The 24,374-nt window shown below is 45.1% G+C and overlaps 1 protein-coding gene across 1 annotated transcript in view; it reads right to left on the reverse strand.

Annotated features, from left to right (window-relative positions):
- LOC116520087 (SLAM family member 5-like) overlaps positions 1-24,374 on the reverse strand; it is a 51,680-nt gene that overhangs the window by 22,931 nt on the left and 4,375 nt on the right. The window contains exons 2-4 of the mRNA XM_032234239.1: positions 8,639-8,962; positions 7,730-7,987; positions 5,446-5,481 (exon numbers count right to left, since the gene is read on the reverse strand). Of these exons, the coding sequence (XP_032090130.1) occupies positions 5,446-5,481; positions 7,730-7,987; positions 8,639-8,962 (618 nt within the window). The remainder of the gene's footprint in view (positions 1-5,445; positions 5,482-7,729; positions 7,988-8,638; positions 8,963-24,374) is intronic.

Raw genomic sequence — 24,374 nt, forward strand, 5'->3', positions numbered from 1 at the left:
CCCTTAAGCATGTGGCCCTCTCCCCCCTTTTTTCCCTACCCTCAAATGCTGCCTCCTGCTGGGGTATATTCACAACCAGGGATGCTCATTTGAGAGATTTGCCTTGGCCACACTTGTAGAGGGCAGTGGTGGGTTTCACATTTTTTTAGAAACTATTCTGTAGGTGTAGCCTATTTTGTGGGCGTGGCTTGGCAGTCATGTGACCGGGTGGGAATGGCCAACTTGTAAAATGCGGTGAAACTCATTTAACAATGCTCTTGCTTAGCAACCAAAATTTTGGGCTCAATTGTGATCATAAGTTCTTTCTTTTTCCTTCCTTCCTTCCTTCCTTCCTTCTTTCTTTCTTTCTTTCTTTCTTTCTTTCTTTCTTTCTTGAGTCTCTCCCTCTTTCTTTCTTTCTTCCTTCCTTCCTTCCTTCCTTCCTTCCTTCCTTCCTTCCTTCTTCCTTTCTTTCTTGAGTATCTCTCTCTCCCTCTCCCTCTTTCTTTCTTTCTTCCTTCCTTCCTTTTTTTCTTCCTTCCTTTCTTTCTTTCTTTCTTTCTTTCTTTCTCTCTCTCTCTCTCCCTCTTTCTTTCGTTCTTTGGCTGTTTGAAAAGTTTGGCTGTTTGAAAAGCCCCACGTAGAACTCCCCTCCTGTTCCCTCTTCTGCTGTTTGAACAAGCCACGCAGGGGGTGCTCCCTTGTCTTTGACACCCCCACGCCCTGCAATTGGAAACGAGGCGGCTGTTTAAAAAAGCCTCTAAAAAGCGCCCTCTACAGGAGGAGGCAGGAGAATGACGTGCCTCATCTAGTCTGACTTTAGCCGTTTTATGCTCACTCGAGTAGAGTTAAGCAAGCGTTAAAAGCTGAAAAATTCCCGACGTAGGTGAGGCACATCGTTCTCCTGCCTCCTCCTGTAGAGGGCACTTTTTAGAGGCTTTTTTTAAACAGTTAAGCAAAGTCATCCACAGTGACTCTGGCAGCAACTAGCTCAGCCTGACTTCAGCTCTTGCCTTTCTCCTTTTACATTTTTTTTCTTTTCATGATGTCAAGCAAGAGGAGAGTTGAAATCCTCTCTGAAACAGCTGGAAAAGGTACGTGTGGGTCGGAGGGAGGGGGAGGAATTCAAACTTCATCCTCAAGTGTACATCCCTCCCCAAGTGTAGTTTGAATTTGAATTTGATTTGTTTATTTATAGTTTGATTGCAGGCAGAGCCACGTTGCCTTTTCAAACACACACACACACACACACACACACACACACACACACACACACAGCTGGATAAAACTATATAAGCCCAGCTTCACTGATTACAAGTTTGAAAAGGCAATGTGGCTCTGCCTGCAATCAAAGGCTCGGATTGGAAGGCAGCAGGGGAATTGGGGGGGGGGGTATGGCAGAGGAGCTGCTTTCAAGCCATTGGAAAATATACCCAATCCAACTTCTGTGTTTGTTTGAGAGAGAGTGAGTGAGAGAGGGAAGGGGTAGGAGAAGTAGTCCAATCCAACTTCTCTGTGTGCGTGTGTCTGTTTGAGAAGGGGGGGGAGGGAGAGAGGGAGGAAGGAGGGGGAGGGAGAAGGAAAAGAATGAAGGAAACTTTTTCGCAAAGGAGAAGAACAAATGCTGTTGCTTTAAATCGGAACTGAGTATGCCTGGCTGTGGAATTCTGGGAGTTGAAGTCCACAAGTCTAAAAAAATTTGAAACCCACCATTGTGTCGGTGCCTCACCAGACATAAACCTCACCGCATGTCACTGGTGGACATGGCTATGTAGTCATGTGACCGGGGGTGGGAGTGTCAAAAGACAGAAACTCACTTTAACACTGTCTGGCTGGAGCAGGGGGTTGGACTAGATGACCTCCAGGTACCTTCCAGCCCTGGATTGCTGTGTTCTTTCAAGGTATCCTCTGAAGCCGCGTCTAGTGCCATGTTTGTGGTTCTTTCTCCCTCTCCTTTTTCCCTCCCTCCATCCCCCCCTCTCTCTTTCACAGCACCCCCATCCCCACCACTTTCTAAAGCATTTTTTTCCCTGCTAGTTTGGGTGAACTGGCAGCGAAAAATGCTTTAAAAAGCGGGGGGAAAGCTTCTGACGATCACATGGCTCACAGCTGAGCCACACAATCCTCAGAAGCTTTTTTATTACCAGTTCGCAGAACCAGGCCAAACTGGGAGGATTTCACCCCTGGATCTCCTGCTTGAACAGCAGTGGTTCCCAAACTTGGCAACTTTAAGACTTGTGGACTTCAACTCCCAGAATTCTCCAGCCAGCTGTGTCGCCGGCCCTACACTCCATCCCACTGTCCACTTGCCTGTGGCTGCAATGGGCCAAACTCTTGGTGTGCCCCAGCCTATGCTTGCCCTGCCTGCTGGCCCTGCTGCTCCTGGGACACTGGAGCTCAGGCTCAAAAGAGCCGAGGTGGCGCAGTGGTTAGGGTGCATCACTGCAGGCCACTTCAGCTGACTGCTAGTTCTGCAGTTCGGCTGTTCAAATCTCACCGGCTCAGAGTTGACTCAGCCTTCCATCCTTCCGAGGTGGGTGAAATGAGGACCCAGATTGTGGGGACGATATGCTGACTCTGTAAACTGCTTAGAGAGGGCTGAAAGCCCTATGAAGCGGTATATAAGTCTAACTGCTATTGCTATTGCTATTGCTATGCTCAGGCTATCGCTACAATGAGGCAGAAGGCCATGCCCCTTCCTTCTTTTGCACCCCAAAACCCCGGTGACCAGGAAAGAGGGGGGTTTGGGTGCAAAAGAGGAAGAGGCAACCTCTCATCCATCTGTCCCACTCCAGGGCCACCCCTGAGCCTCTGCCCGCTGAAGCCATGCAGGGCAGGGAAGAGGTGGAACCACGCCTTTGGCAGGCAGGAGTTCCATGGTGGCCCTGCAGTGGGACAGAGGGGTGGAAGAGGGACCCCAAACCCCGTCTTCCCTAACCACCAGGCAGAAGCCGCCCACCAGGGCAGCCACGAGCAGCATGGCCAGGAGGTTGAAGAACCCACACGAGGCCAACAGCAGCCGGGCTAGAGGCACGAGGAGAAGGGATATTCCGCTTTGTCGTTCTGTAGCAGCAGCCTGAGCAAGACTGAGCTCCAGCTCTGGTGGAGTGGGAACCATGGATGCTCCAGAACCACAAGGGGGGCTGTGGGAGAGCGCTTTCGTTGAGCGCGATTTTGTCCTCCGCGGTTTTGACGGGTCACGGTGGGAGAGAGAGGCCCTTGGCTGTGAGGTTGCCTGGCACCACAGGCAGAGCCGGGCCTGGTTCAAGGGCACTGGAAACCCCTTCAGGCACCTGGAGAGACAGAACGGGAAGGAGCTCCTGGCCCTTGCTGGCTTAGCCAATCCATGGGGCCGTGATTAAGGAGCAGAGTCCCCACGGGGAAGGGAAGGAGCTGCCATGCTAAGCACCACCTCAGGGTTTGCTGCCCTTGTTTGTGAATGGACAATATGCAATAGCAGAGTTGGAAGGGACCTTGGAGGTCTTCTAGTCCAACCCCCTGCCTAGGCAGGAAGCCCTATTTCAGGCAAATGGCTATCTTAAAGACTTCCAGTGTTGGGGCATTCACAACTTCTGGAGGCAACTTCTGTTCCACTGATTAATTGTTCTAACTGCCAGGAAATTCCTCCTTAGTTCTAAGTTGCTTCTCTCCTTGATTAGTTTCCATCCATTGCTTCTTGTTCTGCCGTCAGTTGCCTTGGAGAATAGTTTGACTCCCTCTTCTTTGGGGCAACTCCTGAGATATTGAAAGACTGCTATCCTGTCTCTCCTAGTCCTTCTTTTCATTAAACTAGACATACCCAGTTCCTGCAACCGTTCTTCATAGATTTTAGCCTCCAGTCCCCTAATCCTCTTTGTTGCTCTTCTCTGCACTCTTTCCAACGTCTCCACATCTTTTCTACATCGTGGAGACCAAAACTGAATGCCGGATTCCAAGTGTGACCTTTCCAAGGCCTGATAAAGTGGTCTTAACACTTCACGTGATCTTGATTCTCTCCCTCTGTTGATGCAGCCTAGAACTGTGTTAGCTGTTTTGGCAGCTGCTGCACACAGCTGGCTCCTATTTAAATGGTTCTCCACTAGGACTCCAAGATCCATCTCACAGTTACTACTACTGAGGAAGGTACCACCTATACTGTACCTGTGCATTTCGTTTTTCTTGCCTAAATGTAGAACTTTTACTCTTTTCACCATTGAATTTCATTTTGTTAGATAGTGCCCAATGTTCAAGTTTGTCAAGATCCTTCTGTATCTTTAGCCTGTCCTCTGGGGTGTTGGCTATTCTGCCAGCTTGGTGTCATCTGCAAATTCGATGAGTTCCCCATTTATCCCCTCATGAGGTTGAGCTGTGCTGACCATGCCCAACTCCCTCACTAGGGCTTATTTTCGGGAAAACACGGTAAGTGTGAATGATGGCCATGGTGCTGCAGCATTCAAAATTTTGGGACTGGGTCGTAAGTACTTTGGGGGGGGGTTGAATCTTTGAACAGCCGCTAAGTGAACTGTTGTAACTCAGGGATTACCTGCAAACTCAAACCAGACATAGTTAGCTTCAATAGTGTAATAACAATATGCTTGTTTCTGTTCTCTGGAGTTCTTTTTTACAGACACCCTGTTTTATGTACAACATACAGAAACACATCAGCTTTATTCATTTGCAACATGTAAAAGCGCATAGCTTTATTAATCTGCAACATACGAAAACACACCAGTGTTATTTATAGCATACATAGCTTTATTAATGCACATAAACATACAAAAACACATCTGTTTTATTAATCTGCAACATACATAACACACTTTATTAAGGACATAGCTTTATTAATCTGCAACATGCGAAAACACACCAGTGTTATTTATAGCATACATAGCTTTATTAATGCACATAAACATACAAAAACACATCTGTTTTATTAATCTGCAACATACATAACACACTTTATTAAGAACATAGCTTTATTAATCTGCAACATGCGAAAACACACCAGTGTTATTTATAGCATACATAGCTTTATTAATGCACATAAACATACAAAAACACATCTGTTTTATTAATCTGCAACATACATAACACACTTTATTAAGAACAACACATATAAACAGGAGCATAAAAATCAACAGAAATGGACACAGAAAGCTTACAGCTGGATAAATAATTCAATGATACCCAAATGTCTATTAAGTGATTATTATTTTCCCTAATTTAGCCAAATGTATTGTTGATATTGTCCTATTGTTCCTTTCCTCTTTATGGCACTTACCATTTACGATTTTTCCTATATTTATTCCTTATTTTTCCAGCTAATAACTTTATCTTTTTGGATGGCTTTTGTTGTTCTTTGTTTAATGGCTGATTGATGTTTTGTGCTAGCACTGATGATATTCCCTAGTTTGGTCATGAAACGTCTGCAAGAAAACAGTCAAGCTCAGGGAAGGGTGGAAGCTACAAGGAGGAGGTGGAGCTCACCATTCACTTGGGGGTCCTCGGTCCCAGGTCTCTCTTCTGGGGTTCAGCGTGATGAGCAGAATGCAAGTGGAAGAGAGCAGATCGAAAGGAAACAGAGATCAGGCAGTGAGAAATCATGCATCTCTGGTTGGGTGAAGCCATCCGATTAATAGCCAAAAGACCTCATTAACCCGCCTTGAAGCAAAATGCCAAGCCTAGTTAATTTTGTGATTTTCTCAGGTCAAAGCATTTACTACAAAGACAAAACTATTGCAAATGGAAACTGGAGGAATGAGAGCAAAAGTAGAACAGGAAATGCATGCAATGTGATCATTATCATATTTCTGCGTTAAAAGGCTTGCAAAATGAGTTGAGTAACTGCATTCTCCAAATGGCAATGAGAGGTTTGAAGCACTAATATCCCTCTTGCTTTAAACACAAGACGTATGCGTCATTAGCCATCTTAAGGTAAAACCATCTTCTTTACCAAACTGATATATCTGTTGCTGGATCTTTTTCGGCAAAATATATTTCTATTCAACAGCTTTGCCAATTTTCCTAGATTTAATTAGGTGAAATATCTTCCCAATAAATGGAATCTCTGTGCAGGGTCATCGCCACCAGTGGTGGGATTCAAATAATTTAACAACCGGTTCTCTGCCCTAATGATTTCTTCCAACAACCAGTATCACCAAACTGCACAGGAAGTTAAAAACCGGTTCTCCCAAAGTGGTGCGAACTGGCTGAATCCCACCACTGATTGTCACCATTAAAGATCTCTCCAGCAAAGAATCAAATGAGGAATTGTGACTCCTTGTCTGAGGATCCCTCCAGGTTCCTAACCACCACCACCCCTCGATTCTGTGTCCCTGTTGGGAGGGGGGCTCAGGTGGGGAATTAGCCTACTCTCTATATAAACACAAGAAGCCAAAGCTCTGAAAGCCTTATCTGGCCTTTCCCAGCTGCAAGTCGGGGGAGATTCCTGTATTATAGGCAGAGGACAATAAAGTTGCTAGCTTGAACTCTACATGTGTGGGTCTGATAGGCCATGGATCCTACAATCAGGGTAAACCAGAGCAATTTGGCTACATTCCCCAAATTAATTGGTCACTTTTGCTGGAAGCCTGCTCTGCATTTCACTGTCTGTAAAGCACTGTGGAGTGATATCTCCGTCTGAGTGCTATTGCTCTCGTCTGCAGAGTAAGTTTCTTTTGCTGGACACGGTCTGTAGGGGATTTGCTAACAGAGGCATCCAAATGAAACTTTGCAGGTGAGGCCTTCTCGTTCACAAGGGGAAGGTGCACCTGGTGTGCCTCAGTCGCCAACCTCAGGAAATGCTGAGATGCTAAGTGGCGCCAGAGCTGGAGAAAATCCTCAACCAGCTTTTTTCTAGTTTTTAATGCTGTGCATGTAATCTGATGGAAATGGAAAACTAAAAGGCTAAATAGGATTCCCAAGGCCAGTGGGAGATTCCTTCCCCTCAACGTGATCAAAAGAGGAAAAATTAAAGGAATATAAATTAAAGGTGATGGTTGGTAGGAAGTAGTGCTTAAGGATCATAATCCACATGTTTGTCCAGAATTGTGAATTGTTGGTTGTAGCCCAACCCCTTTCCAAATCCCATGGTTCTTCTGCATGGGAAGATCTACCTTCTCCATAAACTTTGGTCTCTCAGCTAAATGTAACAGCATAACAAAGTTGGAAGATTTTCTATGTCTTCTTGGGGGTCTCCTAGTCCAACCCCATGGAGGGTGTCAAACACAAGGTCTGTGGGCAGGATTCGACCCGTGATGTCTTTGGAACCGGCCTGTGGGACTGTCCTGGAAGATGTAAGGGGCTGGCCGACGTCACTTTGGCCCAGTCTACCCAATGTGAAGAGGAAACATGCCAGCAATTTGGGGAGCCATGCCCACCTGGCCCTCAAGGTCAACTACAGCCCTGATGCGGCCCCAGTGGTGACATTCAACATTTTTACTAGCGGTTCTGTGGGCGTGGCTTGGTGGGCGTGACAGGGGAAGGATACTGCAAAATCCCCATTCCCTCCCCATCAGCTGGGTCTCCGGAGGCATAGAATAGATGGGGGGGGGGGGCAGACAGAGGTGGCATTTACCGGTTCTCTGAACTACTCAAAACTTCCACTACTGGTTCTCCAGAACCTGTCAGAACCAGCTGGATTTCACCCCTACGTGGCCCTCAATGAAATTGAGTTTGACACCCCTGCTCAGTCAGGAGACCTTATACCATTCCAGAGAATCTCAGATTCATCTTTGGTCTCAAGGGCTCTTTTAAGAGGAGAAAAACGTACCTGCACAAACTTCCTTTAAGGAGACTGTCCTGGATGCCTGGCTAACAGGGTTTTCTGCTCTGCATGTTGCATCGAGCTCCTGGGAGACAAACCGGATCACAGAACTCCCAGGGGTAGGACCTGTGCTCTGGGCAGATGAGGTCCAGCTGATGTTCACTCTGTCTTCCCAGGTCCCTGTAGAGCAAGTCAGCTGCCAGGTTCTGTTTCCAGTCCCCTCAGGAGTGCAGGTCACTTTCAGCTCAGAGTCCACCAAACGTTCTTGGCAGGAGAGATGGAGAGACACCATTTGTGAAAGAGCAGAAGGCCAAGGAGGAAGGCCAAGCAGCAACAGTTGAGAGTCAATGAATAGTTTTGCTTGAATGACAGCAGGAAAAATATGTGTCACTCATTTCTCTGACAATGAATTTCTCCCCTCTCACATGGGACACTCATTGTGAAGAGAGAGGTCCACCATTTGTGGGGGGAGGTACCCTTCATCCTCTGCCTTCCTCCAAGCCCTGTTTATACCAAGCCATGGATTGAGGGCAAGAGGATGAGGCTCCAGGCTCAGACCCTCAAGGACCCCCTGACTCTTCCCCAAAGAGTTTGTGGGTCCAGCCAGTCCCACCAGATCCACAAAGAGGATCCTGAACTGACTCTCTGGAGATTCCAGCCTCAAAGCCCACCTGCCTCTCTCTTCATCCTCATGGGAATCCACTTTTGGCCTGACCCAGTCCAGCCTGTGCCCCATGGGCAGGGGAGCCTGAAGGGAGCTGTGATGGACCCCCATAGACCTCCTTCCAAAAGTGCAAGATATGGCTTGATTTCAGCTTCTAATAGCCCTCCATCCTCCAACAGAAATCTCCCCCACCTCTCCACATCTTCCTGGGCAAAGGAGAGATTCTAGGAATTTGTGGCTGGGATACTTACTAAAAACTTGCAGATCAAAAGATTCATCTGCTGTCTTTTTAGTTGGTAAAACAATTGTTACACTGTATCTGCCAGTATCCTCTTTCTTTAGAGGGCCAAGATGTAAATTTCTGCAGTCACTGGAGATGTTCAGTCGCTTTTGAAAGTCTGGGTGGAGGAACAAGATGGGACATGACAGCTCCTTGAAGGTCATCAAAGCAATATTTCTGGGATTGCTGTTGACAATTTTATTCAAGGAAATTGTTTCAAATGGTGGAGGGGTCTCCACTCGGAATGTGACAGACTCCCCCAGAATGCCAATCAGTTCTTTTGCTCCAGACGTTCCTGCAAGAAGAAAGAGGAATCCTTCAAAGTTGGGTCAGAAGAGACCTTCTATGCATCCCATTTCTGGCCCTGGAAGCCTTTTCTGAGCAAGGACAGAATGGCTCCAAGATAGAAGACATGATGAGGGCTCTCTGGGCAATGGCCTTTCTTTCATAGAGTAGCAAGTGGGGTTCAAATGTCCCATGCGGGAGCTGAGCCTGCTTAAAAGGAGGATCTGCCCCACCAGAGAGACTCAACAGTCCGCCAAGCCTCAGGATGACCAGGCCACAGGAAGGACTCTCCTGGAGAACACCTGAGTGATCATTGGAAGCTTTGCTTGGGTTTAGCCTCTTTCTGCTACCAGGCTGGCCTCCTGGAACCCCACCTGTGGCATGGGACAACTTGCCACAGCCAACTTGCTGTGGCCAACTCATCAGGGGCAACTGGCTGTGGGACTATTTCACAATAAAATTTAATTATTTGAAATAAACAAAAATTAATTTTATTTTAATTTTTGTCATCCATTTTTCAACTCGTCCCTCCTTTTGCATTCTTTCTTGAATGATTCTATTCCACCATTTCCTTGATATTAGTGTAGCTCCTGTCCTCCAGCAAGTTGTCCCAGGATGAGTTGACTGGTGAGTTGTCCCATGGCAAGTTGACCATAGCAAGTTGGCCAAGTTGAATTGGCCGCAGCAAATTGTCACCAATCCCCTCACAGGATGCCCCTGTTATTGGCTTACCATTTCCCCCCCTCCAATCAGAGTGGAAATAGCAAGGTAGGGGCCTTGGAATAGTTTTGATGGACTAGATGTTCCTCATGGTCCTTCCCAACTCTACAAATTTTATGCTCCTGGAAAATTGAGAATCTGAAAAAGCCTAGAATTCCTAGAATTTAAACCCCAAGATATAAAATAGCACCAGCATATTTTAAAAGTTTATTTAGAGTTTATAGTTGGGTATAAAAAGGGTTAGAATGAAAAAGGGCCAGGTGAAGTCAGGAATAATAGGAAGGACCGTAAGAATTATGGCACAGAAGAAATTTGAACATCAATAAAACTTGAACATCAACATCAATAAAACTTGAACATCAATAAAATTTTGGATGTCCATGAAATTTGGACATCAACACAAATATTCTAATGGCAAGTCCCATTTAAATCTCCTTGGCTGTTGTTTAGACAGAGACCAGAAGGCCTTCATCTGGAGATGTTGTAGTTGTCAATCCTGAAGATGACTTAGCTGTTTTCTTTTCTGTAGTATTTTCCCCTATCAAGATTTCTTTTCACATGGCTTTAGGCTTGACACAGCTTGGAGCTGAAGTGGCGTAGAGATACAAAACAAAATAGTTCTCTCATGAGTCAAGGACGTTCCAACTACCAGCTGGCCAGAGGAGGAGGAGGAAAGGAGGAACCAGGCAGGCAGCCCATTCCTGGATTGGACAATGTCATTTTTTGTTTGGGGAAAGGGGTAACTTTCACTTTTACTGAGGTGGAAAGCGCGGGAATCCTCAGAGTTGGCTTCCCACCACTTTGAATCTCCTAATAAAGCTGTTCTTTGAGGAGCCTACTTGCTTCAGAGTCCTGCTTGTGATGGGTGCATTACTTGGAACCTTGACAGTAGTACTAGATTCCTACACTGGACTGTATCTTCTCAAGATCTCACCAAGGAGAGAAACAAGCTAGAACTAAAGAGAAATTTCATGACAGTGAGAACAATTAAGCAGTGGTGTGGCTTCCCTCCAGAGGCTGTGAGTGCTCCATCATGGGAGGCTTTCAAGAAGAGACTGAACAGCCACTCGTCTGGAATGGCAAATGGTCTCCTGCTTGAGCAGGGGTTGGAGTAGAAGACCTCCAAGGTCCCTCCCAACTGTTCTGTTACTCTGTATTCTCCAAGCTTCTTCCAACCACTGTAATCTGTACTTTTCAAAGAACAATCTGCAGCAAACTCTTCCTTGGTGTTTACGGCTGGGAGCTGCATGTGAATAAGCCAAGTGGCTCAGAGGTTGTTTTTGCAGGTCAGTTGTGTGAATGATCTGGTTTAAGGGGAATGTCTGGATTGTTGTGTTACTGCCAGAGGTGTCTGTTGCAATTTATTTTTTTAATTTAGAGTAACAGAATTGGAAGGGACCTTGTAGGTCTTCTAATTCAACTCTATGCCCAAGCAGGAGACTCTAAGCCATTTCTGACAATCTCTTCTTGAAAGCCTCCAGTGATGAAGCTCCCACAACTTCCGAAGGTGACTTCTGTTCCATGGGTTGATTGTTCTCATTGTCAGAAAACCTCTCCTTATTTCCAGGTTGAATCTCTCCTTGGTCAGTTTCTGTCCATTATTGCTTGTCTGGCCTTCAGGTGCCTTGGGAAATAGCTTGACCCTCAAATATTGGAAGATGCTCTCCTGTCTTCCCTGGTCCTTCCCTGGACCAGCCATGCCAAGTTCCTGCAACAGTTCATCGTATGTTTTGACCTCCAGTTCTCTCATCATTGTGGTTGGTCAACTGGTCTGCTGAAATATTACTTCTACAAAATTCCGCTTGTGAAACTTGTGTCTATCTTTAAGAGAAGCTGTTTCACAACACCCAGAAACTAATAATGAAATCCAGTTTTGAGCAGTACAAAAGTTGTTGTAATAAACAAAACAAATGATGTACAAGTACGAAGGATGAGTGGAACACAACGTACTAAATGATGACCCCCCCTGTCAGGGTTCCAACTGACTATGGTTGCCTACACGTTTCCCATTATGTCATAGTCTACTTCATCACGGTTTCTTGACTAGGTCATAACTAGCTCTAAACCAGTGTTTCTCAACCTTGGCCACTTGAAGATGTCTGGACTTCAACTCCCAGAATTCCCCAGCCAGCATTCGCTGGCTGGGGAATTCTGGGAGTTGAAGTCCAGACATCTTCAAGTGGCCAAGGTTGAGGAACACTGCTCTAAACTATGCTTTAGGAGCCACAATGGCTGGTATATATAAAGGGAAATCCAAAACCAAGAGACACTGTGTGGGTCCTGAATAAATCCATTTTCAGAGTTCACACAATTCACTTGTCCTTCTTTTCTTGTGTTGAGAAATACTTTAGTTCAGGGCGTGGCCTAACATTTTGCAAAATGGTTAGTATTAACTATGGATTTTGCTATGTTATGAACTCGATATTGTCTCAAGAAGGTGTATCTTTCACCAATGTGTGCATAGATGTACAGCAGAAGTCAGAGGAGGATCTATTCCTCTCCCCTCAGCTGTATTTTTCTGTCTAGGTCACAATGGTCCATTCATTGAGCACATTAGAAGCACCAGCATCTCACAAAAGATAAGATAGGACAGCTAGATTGTTGGTGGCGCAACAAAGAAGGAAGACTTGCCTACTATTCAAGAATGGACACTGAAAGTAACAAACCTAGCTGAGATGGCTAAAATATCAGCACATCTCAAGGACCACTCAAACGAGAGATATAAACTGGAGTGGAGAAGATGGATTGACTATACTCAAAACAAATATGGGACCAAGAAATTCCAGATAGTTTATGACTGAAGAAACAAGGAATGATATAATCTGTTTAGAGCTAGCCTAGCAAGGAGGAGTTAAAGCTCAAATGAAAGATTATATTAACTTTTTTTAAAGTTTATCTTAGAATGTTTTTGTTAAAGATCTATACCCTGTATTGGTCCTGGGAAGTCGGGGGGGGGGGTTGGGGCGGAGGGAAGTAAATATTTGTAAAGGGTTTTTTTTCAAATTTTTTATTAAAAAAAAAAGACAAGAAAGCACATGGAGGGTAGAATTGTGACTTGGCCATGGTGTTTTTTGGCCCATCTGGAATCTGGCATCTTTTTATAAACCCAAATTTCCGTCCTTTCCTTGTGACCTATATTAAACCAAATCCAAGCTCTTTATCACCATTGTTTCTTGGTTAGAAGACAGTTCCAGAATCTCAAGATCCTTTCATGGGGGAAATCTAAAATGATTTTACAATGAGTAACGCTCAGCAAGAGTTATTCAGTTCATACTCATTTATTGCTGTTGCCTTCCTAGAATGATAACATAAAGAGCCTAAGAAGTAATTATGGAATTAAAACCTAAATATTCTAGGGTTTTTTTTTCCCAGCCAGAGGTGGTATTTGCCGGTTCTTTGAGCTACTCAAAATTTCCACTACTGGTTCTCCAGAACCTGTCAGAACCTGCTGGATTTCAGCCCTGCCCTATATCACTCTATAGAAATGGTTGCCCAGTCTTCCAATCAGCCTCCAGTGATCCAAAACAATTATGGGGGGGGGGCTGTTCTTTGCTAAGCACTTTGCAGGGGCCAAAGGATCCCCAGGTTTCATTTCATGGTTATGAGATCTCCCCAAATGGGAAACTCCACTATTAGCTTTTTTTTAAATGACTTTTTTAAAAAAGGGTTGCTACTCATGTGGTCTTCTCTTCACCCCTCCCCCACATTAACAGCTTCCCTTGTGATGTTTCTTCCCCATTTTGAGTTGTTATTGTAGACACAAAGTCAAACAGGCCCTCAAAATGTTATGACATTTCTTGAAAACCCCTTTTTTTGCCACATGGCGTGGAATACCCCATGCTCAGCACCTGGGAGCATCACGTTCTCTGGCAAGCCTCATGCCTAGATGCAACTCCACACCCTTACAGTCTTCAGGGTCTTAGTGACTGAAGAAAGACATGAAAGGTCCTTCAAGAGCCTGAATCAACTCAGATGGGCTTACTCTGCCAACTTTGCCAAAGGTTTTCCAGGACTATCGCATGCCTTTTTCTCAAAATAGTCGGCCAATAACGGCACAAGTCTTGCTTGGGTGTTTTTCAGCCTGAATTCCATTTGGTTCCAATCAGAAGTGAAAAAAATGGCAGGAAGAGGAAGGTGAGCCTCACCTGCCCATCCAGGTACTCATTGAGAGCCTGAAAGGAACCTGCTGAGATACCTTGGACCAGGGCTTCCCAACCTTGGCCCCTTTAAGATGTGTGGACGTCAACTCCCAGAATTGAAGGGAGTTGGTCCACATATCTTAAAGTGGCCAAAGTTGGGAAACCATGCCTTAGACACATCCCCACGGAGCTGTCCTTGGAGGACCACACTCTGGACCTCCAATGAGATGGAGAATACCAGGTTCTCCTCCCTCGACCATGTGCATTGACACGTGCCTCCTTCAGATGGGTCTTAGATGACCCCCATCCTCCCACGATGCACAAACATTGAGCTGAGAAAGGTCCTCAGGACAAATGAGAGAACAAGCTGGAGCATCTTGATGCTCCTGTGATCAATATTAAAGTTGGTCATCCTGATTTTGCGCACCAAATCTTTAGAATAGGTGCTTGCATTAGGTGCTCCCTCCACAAAGGGAAAACTCTGGCTTTGTTCTCTTGGAGGATGGAAGAATGTTGCTAAAAAGATCAGTAACTACCGTGTTTTCCGCAAAATAAGACAGGGTCTTATTTTCTTTTGACCCCCGAAATAAGCGCTTGGCCTTATTTTCAGGGAGGTCTTATTATTTTGAGGTGCAGGAGGCAGCAAGCGTGGTCACCTCATGGCTGCTGCTGTGTTGCAATATTTTCAGGGAGGTCTTATTTTTGGGGGAGAGCTTATTTTAGCGCATGTGCTCAAAAGCCCAATTGGGCTTATTATCTGGGGAGGTCTTGTTTTCAGGGAAACAGGGTAAGATTTAGGTAAGTGGGAAGCACTGTTCCCTCTAAGGTGCGCGCCTGCGTGCCCGCTCACATGGCTGCAATACCGTGCGCAGTAGTTTCTAATTGCCGCGCAGAGGCAGGTGGGGCAGGTATCTGGACACGAACTACAGAGCGATCGCAATCAAAACCTCCTCCAGCTAAACCTTTTCTACTGCAGTACTTTGCAGACCGACTTCAGGATTCTCTAATCAATGTAGGTTGAAAAGAAAAATGGGAAAGGGATCTTAAAGATTTAAAACACTGGAGCGAATGCTTCAGAGGCAACAACAGTTTTCATGGGGAATTAGAACAGTCAGAGAGCCCTGCCTGGAGTTTTGCTCCCACTCCCCCCCAACTTCAGACCTGCTGGGAGGTCGGCTAATTTGCTATTGCCTGGGCTGGCTCTCCCCGGTTACATTTAGCAACAATGTAGCTCGCTTCTCGGGGCTCCACCAATGGCGGAGCAAAGCCCAGCGCCAGGCTTTGGGCTAACACAGGGGTCTGCAAAGTTGGCTGTTTTAAGACCGGTGGACTTCAACTCTCAAAATTCTGGAAGTTGAAGTCCACCAGTCTTAAAAGAGCCAACTTTGCAGATCCCTTGGCTAACATGATTGATGCCCTTGGAGTTGGAAAGAGGCGAGAGAGCCCGGTCACATGAGTCATCATGACACGACATCAGCTTTGTGACCACATTGCTGAGTAATAAAAATTCCAGTCCCACGTTGTAACGAAGGAGTACCTATATTTGATAACTCATTGGGATTTTCAAAGTCATTGAGAATATTTTTGCTTTTAATCTAATTAAACTTCCTATCTGTCAGTTTAAAATAGTGACTTCCATAGAGCAAACTAAAATCACTACTTTATAAACAAAAGGAAGGTGTTTTTTCTCTTATTTGGTTATGGTAGAGCCATTTTAACAATCTATTTATATTTGCAGGTAGTATACAGTTTAGAAATTAGTTTTGCAGTAGTAGTAGGTTACTGAAACCCTCTGTACAGAAAGGAGCAAATTCCCACAAATTTTTAAACAATCAACAAGCATTGTTGAACATGCAGGCAATAAATCCTTGAGTTTACAAATTAACGATGGAAGAAAACTCTTAGATGTGAATGAGACTTTAATTATGGTGATTTTAATAATTTTACTCATTTAAAATAGCAAATTGCATATAATACATTCACAGAAGCATACAGTGTATAGACAACTTTTGCAATTGAATGTTAACTCATTAAAACGAAGTATATCAAGCGAAATTCATTAAAATGAAGTATATCAAACATTGACTATTTTAATATTACTGGTATTAAGTGCCATTTATATATTCATTTCAAAGCTCTTTTTTATTTAATCCAAAATGAATTTGAAAAGATAATGGTAATAATTGATAAACCCTAACCCTATAGGTACATCATCAGTCAGTGCTGATGTCAAAACGTCAAGCTGGAGTAAATGTTGTTACGAAGAAAAAGTGCAGCTGGAAGTTTAAACTAGAATGGTTGGGACTCAGGCATGAAAATGTGCCGCTCGAACGCTATACTTTTCCGCCCACACTGAAAAAAAATTAGAGGGAACATTGGTGGGAAGTTATCCAATGTCTGTGAAAAAAAATCAGTCTTTACCATAAAGGGGAACTTTAAAAAATATATGTTGAAAATATATGTTGAAACTTAGTCAGAAAGTTGAAGTTAAGAAAGTCAAATTTCTCCACACTTACAACACAGAACGTAGAATAATAAGAGTTGGAAGGAACCGAGGAAGCCTCCTAAGCCACCCCCCACAGCCCTGCTGAAGCAGGGGAAACATTCAGGAGAAATGGCTGCCCAGCTTCTTCTTAAAAATCTCCATCAATGTTGGAGAAGTTGGGTTCGCAGTCTTGACTGAGTAACTGAACCGACCAGGATCAACCTTGGTGTAAATATACAACTGATATTCCTCATTAATTATGGCTAGAGAATATTTGGAGAACAGAACAGAACAGAACAGAATAGAGGATAGGATAGAATAGGATAGGATAGGATAGGATAGGATAGGATAGGATAGGATAGGATAGGATTCTTTTATTGGCCAAGTGTGATTGAACACACAAGGAATACATCCTCGGTGCAGAAGCTCTCAGTGTACGTAAAATATATCTGACAAATCATGATTCATAGTCATCCCAAATACATTCATAAGATACAACACTTAGTAATAGTCATAAGATATTAAATGAGCAATCAAAATCATGCTAGGAAACTAAATAAAACAATATTAATCATACAGGTACAAGCAACAAGTTTATAGTCATAAGTACCATGTTTCCCCAAAAATATGACTTGTCCTGAAAATAAGGCCATGCCAGATTTTTGGGGTGGGCAAAAATATAAGCCCTCCCCTCCAGCCAGGCAGAGAGCCACTCAATGACCTAGCGCAATGACCTAACCACTGACCCAGCGGCATCCCAAGGGCACCAAGCTGAGATAGCTGGGGGGTGGGGGAGGCGCTTGCATGGCTTGGAGCCTTCGGGATACCACTGGGCCGGTGAGTGACACTCTACCCGGCTGGAGAGGGGGGGGTTGCTGGGTGGCTGCTCGTGAGCTTGGTCACCTCGTGGCTGCTGTGTTGTGCTGCCGTAACACAGCCATTTGCCCCTGAGGCTGTGCCAGGCTCTTCAGGAGCCTGCTCGCAAGACAGCAGCCGCATGGCCACCCCAAAACAATAAGCCCCCCTCGATAATAAGACCAAGGCCACATTTCGGGGGGTCAAAAGAAAATAAGACCCTGTCTTATTTTCAGGGAAACATGGTACAAAAGGAGATTGGTAATAGGAAGGATGAGAAGAAGAATAGTAATACAGCTTTAGTAAATAGTTTGACAGTGTTGTGGGAATGAGTTGTTTAGCAGAGTGATGGCGTTTGGGGAAAAAACTGTCCTTGTATCTTGTTGATCTGGTGTGCAGTGCTCTATAACATCATTTTGAGGGTAGAAATCTCAAAGTTGAAACAATTTATTTCCAGGATGCGAGGGGTCTCTAGATATTTTCCCAGCCCTCTTCTTGACTCAGTGGAAGGCAGGTTGGCAGCCATTGTTTCTTCTGCAGTTCTGATTCTCCTCTGAAGTCTCCGTCTGTCTTGTTGTGTTGAAGAGCCAAACTAGACAGTGATGGAGGTGGAGATGACAGGCTCAATCATTCCTCTGTAGAACTGAATCAGCAGCTCCTTGGGCAGTCTCAGCTAATAGGGTCAACCTATTCTCCAAAGCACTTGAAGGCCGAACAAGAAGCAATGGATGCAAACTAATCAAGGAGACATCCAACCAAAAACTAAGGAGAAATTCCCTGTCAGTTAGAACAATTAACCAGAGGAACAGCTTGCCTTCAGAGGTTGTAGGTGCTGCATCGCTGGAGGCTTTCAAGAAGGTTTTTCTGGCCATTGTTGGGCAGCTATTTGTCTGGAGAGTCTCCTACTTGAGCAGGGGGTTGGACTAAAAGACCTCCAAGGACTCTTCCAACTCTTGTTAGTTTTCTCTCCATCCAGGATTCATCAGAATCAGGAAGAGTTATCCCTTTCTTGTGGTATCCAAGTAGCAAGACTTCCTCCAGGGACGGAAAAGGCCATTCTCAGAATTGTCTCTCAAAAAAGTGTAAGGTGATAAGAAGGAAGACCAAAGAGAAAGAAAGGATCGAAGAGACGAAGGAATGCTTCTTTCCCTTCTTATGGAAGAAGATATGGGACAGGGGGATGAGCTCACATTGATTCTTGCAGGGAAGGAATCAAATCAACTAAAAGAAACAGAGATAATGGAAGACATCCCCAGAGACCTTATTGGATGGGACAAGGATAAACCACCAGGTCCTTATGGCATCCATGGCTCTTGAAGAGTCCAAATGGGGTGCAATTTGTCCCTCAAACCAGGACAAATTACAAGCCAGACTGGAAAGAGCTAAAGAGACATTCTGGGGGATAAGGAACAGGTGGGCCACCTCTGCAGATTATAGAGTCAAGAATCATGGTTCTTGAAGGACTCTTGAGCTAGAAGGATCCCTTTTGGGGTAAACTGGCAAGCAAGTGGCAAATATAAATGTGATCCCAAAAGGACAGAAATGCTGACTTCAATGTTTTTCGCTCTCTATGCCTTGGGAAAATGTTGATTGTTAGGAGACATGACTGAGACGGCATGGAGAAGGTGGGTAGAGAGAGGTTCTTCTCTACCTCCCCAAACACCTGGATATTTGGGGGTCATCTGATACAGTTGATAGGACAAAAGGACGTCATTCTTCACACGGTGCATGGCTTCAATGCTGAATTAACTTCTGTAATTCATTACCACAAGGCACTCGCCCAGGTGGGTTTCTCAAGATACAATTATGGAGGACAACTCCATCTTGGGTTATTGGTCTTGAAATGCAAGGCTTGGTCTGGGTTGGGGTGAGGACACTTCTGAATGCCATGGGGGTGAATGGGGTGATCGATTGATCCTCCTCCTCCTGCTTCCAAGTACCTCAGAGGCATCAAGTGAGTCATCCAGAAATATAATAATGGATTTGGATGGACTTTCGGCCTGAGACAGCCGGGGCATTCTTATAGAAATCCTAGAGCAGTGTTTCTCAACCTTGGCAACTTGAAGTCCTGTGGACTTGAACTCCCAGAATCCCCCAGCCAGGACTTCAAGTTGCCAAGGTTGAGAAACACTGTACCTAGAGGAAACGTATTAATTCCCTCGTGATCTGTGACTCGAAGACAGTCCATTTAAAGTTTGCATCTGAAATTATGCAAAACATTATATAAATAAAAGGAACAACTGCTGAATATAGCACTGAAGACTTCTGAGTAAGAGGCCTATGGCAGCAATATAAAGCATATATTTGTCCATTGATGAACTTCCCCCAACTAGAGGATGACAAGAGGTCATGCGGAAGACTGGGACGGGAATAGATTCTTGCAAATCAGCACTGCCATATACTCATTTCAAGCCAAAGTGGGTATTTTTAGCTTGGGGCTGAAAGGAGGGGTCCTTTGCGATCGTTCAGCTTGGTGGTTTTCCTGCAGATGTTTCATGATCGAACTAGGTAACATCATCAGTAGAAGGGAGAGGGAAGTTTGCTCTCCCTTTATACTGCTAGTCCTCAACGTACAACCACAATTGGGACCAGAATCTCTGTCCCACAACAGACTATTGGAACTGGATCTGAAACAGATCTACTCTGGGTCTCCTGCCAATCATCTACACCTGATTTACTTGGTTTCATCCTGTTTCCAGGGGCGTCCACAGGTTTTGAACATGCTTGAACAATGGGAAAGTAGATGGAGGAAGGGTTTAGAATTTACATTAATTTATAATCTGAAAGAGAATTTCTTTTTTCAAAAAAAGTTCTATTATTTTTCAATTACAAAAATAAGTGTGTCATCTGGGTGCAAACTCCTCTGTGCAAACTCGTTCCTCTTTTGCCACATCTTTCACATTCATATTCTTTCCCTAAGTTTAGCATTATAATATATTGAGCATTTAAGCATTATAAAACTCCCATTTTTTCTTAATATCTTCTAGTAATAATATCATATCAACATTAAACATCATTACTCTTATCATACGCATACTAACCATACCATATAATATTCAATTTGCTCTTTCTCCTTCATTACTAACGTGAATCTGTTCATTTCTGCACCTGCTAATATTTCCCTTATCACCTTCTCATCAACAGGGATCTCTACACTTCTCCAGTGTTATGCAAACACAATTCTAGCTGCGGTCAATACATGAATGATTAAATATACGTTCTCTGAAAGAGGATTTCTATAAGGCCACGTATCGTTGGTATTTAGCACCAGACAAATTATGCAAGATGTCATAAAGGCATGTCAAATAAATGTTGGGAGTGTCAAAATAAAGAAAGGGCTTTTTATCATTTATGGTGGACGCGTGATAAAGCAAAAAAAAAATTGGAGTATGATTCATATTTTAATACAGTGAATTCTGAAAACGGAGGTAAAAATGAAATCAGAACTTTTCCTTTTAGGTCTCATTGAAAAAGAACTGGAGAAAAAATGGAATGTTGTTACCACCCTGTTTTCTCTGAAAATAAGACTTCCCCGAATAATAAGTCCAATCGGGTGCAGGGGCTCAAATAAGCTCTCCCCCGAAAATAAACCCAGCACGAAAATACTGCAACACAGCAGCAGCCATGAGGTGACCACACTCGCCACCTCCTGCACCTCAAAAATAGTAAGACCTCTCTGAAAATAAGGCCAGGTGTCTTATTTTCGGGGACACATGGTGCATAGCAGTGTTGGCGAACCTAGGGCACGAGTACCACAGGTGGCACACAGCGCCCTCACTGTGGGGATGTGAGCCTTTGCCCCAGTTTATTTATTAATTTATTATTAATTAGACTTATATACTGCTTCATAGGGCTTTCAGCCCTCTCTAAGCGGTTTACAATTTTTTTAGCAAATTGAGTCAGCAACTTGCCCCCACAGTCTGGGTCCTCATTTCACCCACCTCGGAAGGATGGAAGGCTGAGTTTGGCTCCACCATGCATGCATTCGTGCCTTACAATACAATACAATACAATAGCAGAGTTGGAAGGGACCTTGGAGGTCTTCTAGTCCAACCCCCTGCCTAGGCAGGAAACCCTATACCCTTTCAGACAAATGGCTATCCAGCATCTTCTTAAAGGCTTCCAGTGTTGGGGCATTCACAACTTCTGCAGGCAACTTCTGTTCCACTGATTAATTGTTCTCACTGTCAGGAAATTTCTCCTCAGTTCTAAGTTGCTTTTTTCCTTAATTAGTTTCCACCCATTGCTTTTTCTGCCTCAGGTGCTTTGGAGAATAGTTTGACTCCCTCTTCTTTGTGGCAGCCCCTGAGATATTGGAAGATTGCTATCCTGTCTCCCCTGGTCCTTCTCTTCGTTAAACTAGACATGCCCAGTTCCTGCAACCGTTCATGTTCTAGTCTTCAGTCCCCATCTTTGATGATCTTCTCTGCACTCTTTCTAGAGTCTCCACATCTTTTCTACATCGTGGCGACCAAAACTGAATGCAAATATTCCAAGTGTGGCCTTACCAAGGCCTTATAAAGTGGTATTAACACTTCACGTGGCCTTGATTCTCTCCCTCTGTTTATGCAGCCTAGAACTGTGTTGGCTTTTTTGGCAGCTGCTGCACACGGCTGGCTCCTATTTAAATGGTTGTCCACTACGACTCCAAGATCCCTCTCATAGTTACTAATATTGAGGAAGTTTCCACCTGTACTGTACCTGTGCATTTGGTTTTCCTTGCCTAAATGTAGAACCTGACTCTTTCCTTCTGCCGGTCTGCTGGTTGTCAGGTCTCTGCCACGCACGTGTGGGGGCAGGAGGCATGTGGGTGGCGCATGTGCAGGGGGTGGGACGTGTGCAGGCCCCCCACTTACCCATTGCATGTTGGGGGTTTGGGCACACTTTGGGCACTCAGTCCGGAAAAGATTAGTCATCACTACTATATACGTTGAGAGTAGGTGGGAAAATGGGAGGAGACTTTTGTTCCTTCCATGGAAGAAGAAGAAGGTTGATGGAGTTGATGGAGTTGGTGGAAATGGCAAATCTGACTATACTCTGGTTAAAGAAAAGAACAGAAGTACTTTTCTTCCCACGTGGACTTCTGAACTTCTGAACTCATGCTTGACGTGGAAAAGAATGCAAATGTGACTTTGGGTTTTACAGATTATAGTGATAGATTTTTATAGAAATGACTTGTTCATACCATTATGAAAAAGCCAAAAGGTGTGATTTGATGCCTTATTCCAGTGTTTCTCAACCTTGGCAACTTGAAGGTGTCCAGACTTCAGCTCCCAGAATTCCCCAGCCAGCATTCGCTGGCTGGGGAATTCTGGGAGTTGAAGTCCGGACATCTTCAAGTTGCCAAGGTTGAGAAACACTGCCTTATTCTACTGCAACAGAGAGAGCTGGAAGCCAATGCTTCTTTTTCTTTTTCTATCCCTCTTCCCTTCCCTCTCTCGCTGTTCTTCTATTTATTTTTGTATTTTATAATACTCTATTTTTTGACATAACGATAATTTGGGTTGGGGCAGCTGGCTGTCAGTGTCGGGGTACAGAGCCAATGCAATCAAAACTCCGAGGCCAAACGTCTCCTCAAAATCCAGATTTATTAGCCATCTCATTTTGGCACATCTGGTGGAAACCTGACTCTGAGGGTCCCGAGGTTTTCTCCACCCAAATTAAAAATCAAAGTTCTTCCCCACCAGTCCACCTGTCCATCACATGGTCCAACCAGGTCACAGTCCAGGGACGTGCAGTCACTAGAGGCAGGGGAGGCGTTGCCTCACCAGCCATGAGGAAAAAGAAAGGATTTTAAAGAATTTTTAAAAAATAACTAAAGCCAAGGTAGTTGCTGCCAGATTCCAATTCACAGTGACTTGGAGTCTGCTTAGTGTTAATTACAGGAGGAGGCGAGAGAACTAGGGGCCTCCTTTGCATAAGGAATTTTTCGCTTTTTGTTAAGCAAGGGTTAAAAAGCGAAAAGTTTCGTATGCAAAGGAGGCATGTGATTCTCCCGCCTCCTGATCTGGGAGCAGCGAATCACGCCTTGCAGCTGAACGACTGCGCAATCTAGCAGCAGGAGCCTTGCTTGTAAAACGCGCCTGTGTTGGAAAACTCCATGCTCCGAGCAAGTTCAACTCTCCACTTTGCATCGCGGGAGCCGCCAAGAGCAGAACCATCAGAAGACTTAGAGGTCTCTTATTTCAAAAACTCTCCCTTAAGAATGATTAAGTCTGCAATAAGACATTATTGTTATTATCATCATCCCCGACATGGGAAATTAAAGCAATCTGCATATGGAAGCCACTTGGGAATTTATGGCCAACAAACATGGTAAGCGAATATGGGGCTACTGAGAAGTAAAGCCCACAGACTTAACTGCTGGGCTGGCTGCAGGCTGGGGCAGCGGGCAGGCGGCGGGGGGGCACTTTGCATCACGGGAGCCGCCAAGCCCCTTTGCTGCAGATCCAGCACCATACCCGGGTCTGCAGCAAAGGCGCTTGGTGGCTCCCGTGATGGAAAGTGCCCCACCGCCGCCGAGGCTGACATTCACGCTGCCGCCAATGCCGCCGCCCGTGGCATCGGCGACAGTGTGAATGTTGGCCTCGGCGGCGACGGGGCACTTTCCATCACGGGAACTTCATTGGCCACCGGTGCCACTTCCTCACTGCCGCCGCTTTCCCCTCCGCCCTGGCCGCGGCTTATGCCGCATTTGGAGTGCTGCCCTTTTGGAAAGCCCCGCCGAAGCCCCAGCACTGTGTCCGCTATAGAGCAGGACGTGTCCCGCCTATATGGTGGACACAGCGGTGGGGCTTCAGTGGGGCTTTTGGAAAGCCATGCCAGGGCTTTGGTGGGCTTTCCAAAAGCCACGCCAAAGCCCCGGTGCTGGCAGACATAGGGCGGTAGACATATGGTAGCTTTTGCCCGCTTGCCTCACTAGCCATAAAGCTCACCGCACGTCACTGTCACAGTCCCAACTCCTGTTGGTTTCCGTCCATGCCTCCCCATCATCACCTGGTGAGAACCTCCTTGGTTCCAAAGGCAAAGAATTTTATTTTGGCTACGGATCCCCAGCGATCTCTCCCTCCCCTCTTCCATTCCCACAGCTCCAACCAGGCCGTCCTGAAGAAGCTCCAAAATGGCTTCAGGGTTGAGAAGACAATCAGAAGACAGGAGAGTAGAGGTCAAAGGCATGGAGGCTGCTCCACAGCATTTCTCTCTCTGGGCGGTTTACAATATTG

The sequence above is a fragment of the Thamnophis elegans genome, chromosome 17 (assembly GCF_009769535.1).
Source record: "Thamnophis elegans isolate rThaEle1 chromosome 17, rThaEle1.pri, whole genome shotgun sequence".
In the NCBI taxonomy this organism is placed as follows: domain Eukaryota; kingdom Metazoa; phylum Chordata; class Lepidosauria; order Squamata; family Colubridae; genus Thamnophis; species Thamnophis elegans.